At 51.8% G+C, this 8,939-nt stretch overlaps 2 protein-coding genes across 2 annotated transcripts; both read right to left on the bottom strand.

Annotated features, from left to right (window-relative positions):
* Positions 1–2,648: 2,648 nt before the first annotated feature.
* On the bottom strand, positions 2,649–5,143 carry LOC115830809 (mucin-3A-like). The gene is given in 3 exon segments (XM_030795590.1): positions 2,649–2,953; positions 3,247–4,184; positions 4,842–5,143. Coding segments are annotated over 3 exon segments (1,545 nt in total).
* A 973-nt stretch (positions 5,144–6,116) lies between these two features.
* LOC115830808 (mucin-3A-like) lies at positions 6,117–8,005 on the bottom strand. Its single transcript, XM_030795589.1, has 3 exons — positions 6,756–8,005; positions 6,409–6,653; positions 6,117–6,268 (listed from the first exon to the last, which is right to left on the bottom strand). Exons 1-3 carry the CDS (start codon positions 8,003–8,005, stop codon positions 6,117–6,119), a joined length of 1,647 nt encoding a protein of 548 aa, XP_030651449.1.
* Between the last annotated feature and the right edge of the window lie 934 nt (positions 8,006–8,939).

The following is an 8,939-nucleotide window of genomic DNA, read 5'->3' as shown; positions in this document are numbered from 1 at the left end:
GTGAGATTGTCTCAGTGGTGGTGATTGAAGAAGTGAAGCTGGGAGTACGGGGTGAGGTGGTCTCAGTGACAATTGAAGAAGTGAAACCAGGAGTACTGCGTGAGGTGGTCTCGGTGGTGGTGATTGAAGAAATGAAGCCAGGAGTACTGTGTAAGGTTGTCTCGGAGGTGGCGATAGAAGAAGTGAAGCTGGGAGTACTGTGTGAGGTGGTCTCGGTGGTGGTGATTGAAGAAGTGAAGCTGGGAGTACTGTGTGAGGTGGTCTCGGTGGTGGTGATCAAAAAAGTAAAGCTGGGAGTACTGTGTGAGGTGGTCTTGGTGGTGGCAATTGAAGGACTGAAGCCGGGAGTACAGTGTGGGATGTTCTCGGTGGTGGCGATGGGAGAAGCCAAGATGGGAGTACTGTGTGAGGTGGTCTCAGTGCTGGAGATTGCAGAAGTGAAGCTGGGAATACTGTGTGAGGTGGTCTCAGTGCTGGTGATCAAAGAAGTGAAGCTGGAAGCACTGTGTGAGGTGGTCCCCATGGTGGCGTTCGAAGAAGTGAAGCCAGGAGTACTGTGTGAAGTTGTCTTGGTAGTGGTGATTGAAGAACTTAAGCTGAGGGTAGTGTGTGAGGTGGTCTTGGTGGTGACGATCAGAGAAGTCAAGCTGGAAGTACCGTGTGAGGTGGTCTCAGTGCTGGTGATTGCAGAAGTGAACCTGGCAGTACTGTGTGAGGTGGTCTCGGTGGTGGAGATAGAAGAAGTGAAGCTGGGAGTACTGTGTGAGGTGGTCTCGGTGCTTGTGATTGAAGAAGTGAAGCTGGGAGGACTGTGTGAGGTGGTCTCAGTGGTGGTCAAAGAAGTGAAACTGGGAGGACTGTATGAGGTGGTCTTGGTGGTGGTGATCGAAGAAGTGAAGCTGGGAGGACTGTATGAGGTGGTCTCGGTGGTGGTGATCGAAGAAGTGAAGCTGGGAGTACTGTGTGAGGTGGTCTCAGTGCTGGTGATTGGAGAAGTGAAGCCGGGAATACTGTGTGATGTGGTCTCAGTGGTGGTGACCACAAAAGTCAAGCTGGGAGTACTGTATGATATGGAATCAGTGGTGGTGATCGAAGAAGTGAAGCTGGGAGTACTATGTGAGGTTGTCGTGATGGTGGCAATCGAAGAAGTGAAGCTGGGAGTACTGTGTGAGGTGGTCTCAGTGGTGCTCATTGAAGAGGTGAAGCTGGCAATACTGTTGGACGTGGACTCGGTGATGGTGATCAAAGAAGTGAAGCTGGGAGAACTCTGTGATGTGGTCTTGGTGGTGGTGATTGAAGAAGTGAAGCTGGGAGTACTGTGTGAGGGGGTCTCCTTGGTGGTGATCGAAGAAGTGAAGCTGGGAGTACTATGTGAGGGTGTCTCGATGGTGGCAATCGAAGAAGTGAAGCTGGGAATACTGTGTGAGGTGGTCTCAGTGGTGGTGATTGAAGTAGTGAAGCTGGTAGTACTGTGGGATGTGGACTCAGTGATGGTGATTAAAGAAGTGAAGCTGAGAGTACTGTGTGAGGTGGCCCTGGTTGTAGGAATCGAAGAAGTCAAGGTGGAAGTACTGTGGGCTGTGGTCTCAATGGTGGTGATCGAAGAAGGGAAGCTGGGAGTACTGTGGGATGTGGTATCAGTGCTGGTGATCAAAGTGAAGCTGGGAGTAGTGTGTGATATGGTTTCAGTGGCAGTGATCAAAGAATTCAAGTGGGGAGTGCTGTGTGAGATGGTCTCGGGGCTGATGAGTGATGAAGTGAAGCTGGGAGTACTATGTGAGGTGCTCTCAGTGGTGGCCTTTGAAGAAGTGAAGATGGGAGTACTGTGTGAGGTGGTCCCAGTGGTGGCAATCACAGAAGTGGAGCTTGAAGGACTGTGTGAGGTGGACTTGGTGGTTGTGATCAAAGAAGTTAAGATGGGAGTACTGTGTGAGGGGGTCTCAGTGGTCGTGATCAAAGAAGTTCTGGGAGGACTGTGTGAGATGGTCTCGTTGGTGGTGATTGAAGAAGTCAAGCTGGAAGTACTGTGTGACGTGGTCTCCATGGCAGTGATTAAAAAAGTGAAGCTGGGAGTACTGCGTGAGGTGATCTCAGTGGTGGTGTTTGAAGAATTGAATCTGGCAGTACTGTGGGATGTGGACTCGGTGATGGTGATCAAAGAAGTGAAGCTGGGAGAACTCTGTGAGGTGGTCTCGATGGTGGTGATTGAAGAAGTAAAGCTGGGAGAACTGTGTAAGGTGGTCTCGGTGGTGGTGATCGAAGAAGTAAAGCCAGGAGTACTCTGTGACATGGTCTCAGTGTTGGCAATCAAAGAAGTGTAGCTGGGAGTACTGTGTGAGGTTGTCTCGGACGTAGCAATAGAAGGAGTGAAGACGGGAGTACTGTCTGAGGGGGTCTCGGTGGTGGTGATTGAAGAAGTGAAGCTGGGAGTACTGTGTGAGGTGGTCTCAGTGGTGATCGAAGAACTGAAGCTGGGAGTATTATGAGAGGTGGTCTCTGTGGTGGTGATCAAAGAAGTGAAGCCTGGAGTACTGTGTGATATGGTCTCGGTGGTCATGATTGAAGAAGGCAAGCTGGGAGGACTCTGTGAGGGTGTCTTGGTGGTGGCCATCGAAGAAATGTAGCTGGGAGTACTATGTGAGATGATATCAGTGGTGGCGATCGAAGAAGTGAAGCTGGGAGTACTGTGTGAGGTGCTCTCGGTGGTGGCAATCGAAGAAGTGAAAATGGGAGTACTGCGTGAGGTGAACCCTGTGGTGGCGATTGCAGAAGTGAAGCTTGCAGGATTGTGTGAGGTGGACTTGGTGGTGGTGATCAAAGAAGTTAAGCTGGGAGTACTGTGGGATGTGGTCTCCATGGCAGTGATCAAAGAACTGAAGCTGGGAGTACTGTGTGAGATGGTCTCGGTGCTGGTGATCGATGAAGTGAAGCTGGGAGTACTGTGTGAGGTGCTCTTGGTGGTGGCAAATGAAGAAGTGAAAATGGGAGTACTGTGTGAGGTGATCTCTGTGGTGGCGATCGCAGAAGTGAAGCCCAGAGGACTGTGTGAGGTGGACTCGGTGGTGGTGATCAAAGATGTGAAGCTGGGATTACTGTGTGAGGGGGTCTCAGCGGTAGTGATCGAAGAAGTGAAACTGGGAGGACTGTGTGAGGTAGTCTCGGTGGTGGGGATCAAAAAAGTGAAGCCTGGAGGATTGTATGAGGTGGTCTCAGTGGTGGTGATGGAAGAAATGAAGATGGGAGTACTGTGAGAGGTGGTCTTTGTCATGGCGATCACAGAAGTGAAGCTGGGAGGACTGTGTGAGGGGGTTTTGGTGGTAGTCATTGAAGAAGTGAAGCTGGGAGGACTGTGTGGGGTGGTCTCGGTGGTGGGGATCAAAAAAGTGAAGCCTGGAAGACTGTGTGAGGTGGTCTCGGTGGTGGTGATCGAAGAAGTGAAGCTGGGAGTACTGTGTGAGGTGGTCTCTGTGCTGGTGATCGAAGAAGTGAAGATGGGAGGACTGTGTGACTGGGTCTCAGTGGTGGTGATGGCAGAAGTCAAGCTGGGATCACTGTGAGATGTGCTCTCGGTGGTGGTGGTGATGGTAGAAGTGAAGCTGGGAGTAGTGTGTGAGGGTGTCCCAGTGGTGGCGATCAAAGAAGTGTAGCTGGGAGTACTGCGTGAAATGATCTCGGTGGTGGTGATCGAAGAAGTGATGCTGGCAGTACTGTGTGAGGTGGTCTCCGTGGTGGTGATTGAAGAAGTGAAGCTGGGAGTACTATGTGAGGTGGTCTCGGTGGTGGCGATCTAAGAAGTGAATCTGGGAGGACTGTGTGAGGTAGTCTCGGTGGTGGGGATCAAAAAAGTGAAGCCTGGAGGATTGTGTGAGGTGGTCTTGGTGGTGGTGATGGAAGAAGTGAAGATGGGAGTACTGTGTGAGGTGGTCTATGTGGTGGTGATCACAGAAGTGAAGCTGGGAGGACTGTGTGAGGTGGACTCGGTGGTGGTGATGAAAGAAGTGAAGCTGGGATTACTGTGTGAGGGGGTTTCGGTGGTAGTCATTGAAGAAGTGATGCTGGGAGGACTGTGTGAGGTGGTCTCAGTGGTGGTGATTAAAGAAGTGAAGCTGCCAGTACTGTGTGAGGTGGTCTTGGTGGTGGTGATCGAAGAAGTGAAGCCAGGAGTATTGTGTGATGTGGTCTCGCTGGTGGCGATCGAAGAAGTGAAGCCAGCAGTACTGTGTGAGGTTGTCTCAGTGGTGGCGATCGAAGAACTAAAGCCGAGGGTATTGTGTGAGCTGGTCCCAGTGGTGGCGATGAGAGAAGTCAAACTGGGAGTATTCTGTGAAGTGGTCTTGGTGCTGGCAATCGCAGAAGTGAACCTGGGAGTACTGCGTGAGGTGGTCTTGGTGGTGGCGATCGCAGAGTTGAATCTGGGAGGACTGGTTGAGGTGGTCTTGGAGGTGTCAACTGAAGAAGAGAAGGCAGGACTACGTGAAGGGGTCTCAGTGGTGGTGCTGGAGGAAGTGAAGCTGGGAGGACTGTGTGAGGTGGTCTCGGTGGTAGGGATTGAAAAAGTGAAGCCTGGAAGACTCTGTGAGGTGGTCTCGGTGGTGGTGATCGAAGAAGTGAAGATGGGAGGACTGTATGACCTGGTCTCAGTGGTGGTCATTGCAGAAGTCAAGCTGGGATCACTGTGAGATGTGCTCTCGGTGGTGGTGATGGTAGAATTGAAGCTGGGAGAAGTGTGTGAGGGTGTCCCAGTGGTGACGATCAAAGAAGTGTAGATGGGAGTACTGCGTGAAATGATCTTGGTAGTGGTGATTGAAGAAGTGATGCTGGCAGTACTGTGTGAGGTGGGCTCAGTGGTGGTGATTGAAGAAGTGAAGCTGGGAGTACTGTGTGAGGTGGTCTCGGTGGTGGCGATCGAAGAAGTGTAGCCAGGAGTATTGTGTGACGTGGTCTCGCTGGTGGTGATCGAAGAAGTGAAGCCAGCAGTACTGTGTGAAGTTGTCTCAGTGGTGGCAATCAAAGAACTAAAGCCGAGGGTACTGGGTGAGCTGATCCCAGTGGTGGCGATAAGAGAAGTCAAACTGGGAGTACTCTGTGAAGTGGTCTTGGTGCTGGCAATCGCAGAAGTGAACCTGGGAGTACTGTGTGACATCATCCCTTTGGTGGTGATCGCAGAAGTGAAGCTCGGAGGATTGTGTGGGGTGGACTTTGTGGTGGTGATCAAAGAACTTAAGCTGGAAGAACTCTGTGAGGTTCTCTCTGTTGTGGTGATCAAAGAACTGAAGCTGGAAGTACTGTGTGAGATGGTCTCGGTGCTGGTGATCGATGAAGTGAAGCTGGGAGTACTGTGTGAGATGGTCTCAGTGGTGGCGATCGAAGAAGTGAAAATGGGAGTACTGTGTGAGGTGATCCCTGTGGTGGCGACTGCAGAAGTGAAGCCCGGAGGACTGTGTGAGGTGGACTCGGTGGTGGTGATCAAAGATGTGAAGCTGGGATTACTGTGTGAGGGGGTCTCAGCGGTAGTGATCGAAGAATTGAAGCTGGGAGGACTGTGTGAAGGGGTCTCAGTGGTGCTCCTTGAGGAAGTGAAGCTGGGAGGACTGTGTGAGGTGGTCTCAGTGCTGGTGAACAAAGAAGTGAAGCTGGGAGTACTGTGTGAGGTGGTCTCGGTGCAGGTGATTGAAGCAGTGAAGCTGGGAGTACTGTGCGAGGTGGACTCGGTGGTGGTGATCAAAGAAGTGAACCTGGGAGGAAGGTGTGAGGTAGTCTCACTGGTGGTGATCAAAGAAGCGAAGCCTGGAATGCTGTGTGACGTGCTCTTAGTGGTGGTGATCGCAGAACTCAACCTGGGAGTCCTGTGTGATGTGGTCTCAGTGGTCGTGATTGAAAAAGGGAAGCTGGGAGTACTGTGTGAGGGTGTCTCAGTGGTGGCAATCGAAGAAGTGTAGCTGGGAGAACTATGTGAGATAATCTCAGTGGTGGTGATTGAAGAAGTGAAGCTGGGAGTACTGCGTGAGGTGGCCCCAGTTGTAGTGATTGAAGAAGTCAAGCTGGAAATACTGTGGGATGTGGTCTCAGTGGTGGTGACTGAAGAAGTGATGCTGGCAGTAATGTGTGAGGTGGTCTCAGTGGTGGTGATTGAAGAAGTGAAGCTGGGAGTACTGTGTGAGGTGGTCTCGGTGGTGGCGATCAAAGAAGTAAAGCCAGGAGTATTGTGTGACGTGGCCTCGCTGGTGGCGATCGAAGAAGTGAAGCCGGCAGTACTGTGTGAGGTTGTCTCAGTGGTGGCGATTGAAGAACTAAAGCCGAGGGTACTGTGTGAGCTGGTCCCAGTGGTGGCGATGAGAGAAGTCAAACTGGGACTACTCTGTGAAGTGGTCTTGGTGCTGGCAATCGCAGAAGTGAACCTGGGAGTACTGTGTGAGGTGGTCTTGGTGGTGGCGATCGCAGAGGTGAATCTGGGAGAACTGGTTGAGGTGGTCTTGGAGGTGTCAATTGAAGAGGAGAAGGCAGGAGGACTATGTGAAGGGGTCTCAGTGGTGGTGCTTGAGGAAGTGAAGCTGGGAGGACTGCGTGAGGTGGTCTCAGTGCTGGTGATCGAAGAAGTGAAGCTGGGAGTACTGTGTGAGGTGGTCTCAGTGCTGGTGATCAAAGAAGTGAACCTAGGAGGAAGGTGTGAGGTAGTCTCGCTGGTGGTGATCAAAGAAGCGAAGCTTGGAATACTGTGTGACATGCTCTTAGTGGTAGTGATCACAGAAGTCAACCTGGGAGTCCTGTGTGATATGGTCTCAGTGGTCGCGATTGAAAAAGAGAAGCTGGGAGTACTGTGTGACGGTGTCTCAGTGGTGGCAGTCGAAGAAATGTAGCTGGGAGTACTATGTGAGATGATCTCAGTGGTGGTGATTGAAGAAGTGAAGCTGGGAGTACTGTGTGAGGTGTTCTCAGTGGTGGCGATCGAAGAAGTGAAGCCAGGAGTATTGTGTGATGTGGTCTCGCTGGTGGCGATCGAAGAAGTGAAGCCAGCAGTACTGTGTGAGGTTGTCTCAGTGGTGGCAATCGAAGAACTAAAGCCGAGGGTATTGTGTGAGCTGGTCCCAGTGGTGGCGATGAAAGAAGTCAAACTGGGAGTATTCTGTGAAGTGGTCTTGGTGCTGGCAATCGCAGAAGTGAACCTGGGAGTAATGCGTGAGGTGGTCTTGGTGGTGGCGATCGCAGCGGTGAATCTGGGAGGACTGGTTGAGGTGGTCTTGGAGTTGTCAATTGAAGAAGAGAAGGCAGGAGGACTACGTGAAGGGGTCTCAGTGGTGGTACTGGAGGAAGTGAAGCTGGGAGGACTGTGTGAGCTGGTCTCGGTGGTGGGGATTGAAAAAGTGAAGCCTGGAAGACTCTGTGAGGTGGTCTCGGTGGTGGTGATCAAAGAAGTGAAGCTGGGAGTACTGTGTGAGGTGGTCTCTGTTGTGGTGATCAAAGAAGTGAAGATGGGAGGACTGTATGACTGGGTCTCAGTGGTGGTGATGGCAGAAGTCAAGCTGGGATCACTGTGAGATGTGCTCTCGGTGGTGGTGGTGATGGTAGAAGTGAAGCTGGGAGTAGCGTGTGAGGGTGTCCCAGTGGTGGCGATGGAAGAAGTGTAGATGGGAGTACTGCGTGAAATGATCTCGGTGGTGGTGATCGAAGAAGTGATTCTGGCAGTACTGTGTGAGGTGGACTCAGTGGTGGTGATAGAAGAAGTGAAGCTGGGAGTACTGTGTGAGGTGGTCTCGGTGGTGGCGATCGAAGAAGTGGAGCCAGGAGTATTGTGTGACGTGGTCTCGCTGGTGGCAATCGAAGAAGTGAAGCCGGCAGTACTGTGTGAGGTTGTCTCAGTGGTGGCGATTGAAGAACTAAAGCCGAGGGTACTGGGTGAGCTGGTCCCAGTGGTGGCGATGAGAGAAGTCAAACTGGGAGTACTCTGTGAAGTGGTCTTGGTGCTGGCAATCGCAGAAGTGAACCTGGGAGTACTGTGTGACGTCATCCCTTTGGTAGTGATAGCAGAAGTGAAGCTCAGAGGATTGTGTGGGGTGGACTTTGTGGTGGTGATCAAAGAACTTAAGCTGGAAGAACTCTGTGAGGTTCTCTCCGTGGTGGTGATCAAAGAACTGAAGCTGGAAGTACTGTGTGAGATGGTCTCGGTGCTGGTGATCGATGAAGTGAAGCTGGGAGTACTGTGTGAGATGGTCTCAGTGGTGGCGATCGAAGAAGTGAAAATGGGAGTATTGTGTGAGGTGATCCCTGTGGTGGCGATCGCAGAAGTGAAGCCCAGAGGACTGTGTGAGGTGGACTCGGTGGTGGTGATCAAAGATGTGAAGCTGGGATTACTGTGTGAGGTGGTCTCAGTGGTAGTGATCGAAGAATTGAAGCTGGGAGGACTGTGTGAGGTGGTCTCGGTGGTGGTGATGGAAGAAGTGAAGATGGGAGTACTGTGTGAGGTGGTCTTTGTAGTGGCAATCACAGAAGTGAAGCTGGGAGGACTGTGTGAGGTGGACTCTGTGGTGGTGATGAAAGAAGTGAAGCTGGGATTACTGCGTGAGGGGGTTTCGGTGGTAGTGATTGAAGAAGTGAAGCTGGGAGGACTGTGTGAGGTGGTCTCGGTGGTGGGGATCGAAAAAGTGAAGCCTGGAGGACTGTGTGAGGTGGTCTCGGTGGTGGTGATCGAAGAAGTGAAGATGGGAGGACTGTATGACCTGTTCACAGTAGTGGTGATGCCAGAAGTCAAGCTGGGATCACTGTGAGATGTGCTCTCGGTGGTGGTGATCATAGAAGTGAAGCTGGGAGTAGTGTGTGGGGTTGTCCCAGTGGTGGCGATTGAAGAAGTGTAGCTGGGAGTACTGCGTGAAATGATCTCGGTGGTGGTGATCGAAGAAGTGATGCTGGCAGTACTGTGTGAGGTGGTCTCAGTGGTGGTGATT

Source organism: Nomascus leucogenys, chromosome 17 (assembly GCF_006542625.1).
Source record: "Nomascus leucogenys isolate Asia chromosome 17, Asia_NLE_v1, whole genome shotgun sequence".
Classification (NCBI taxonomy): domain Eukaryota; kingdom Metazoa; phylum Chordata; class Mammalia; order Primates; family Hylobatidae; genus Nomascus; species Nomascus leucogenys.
Note: the sequence above shows the minus strand (reverse complement) of the source record. Positions and strands in the feature narration are given on the sequence as shown.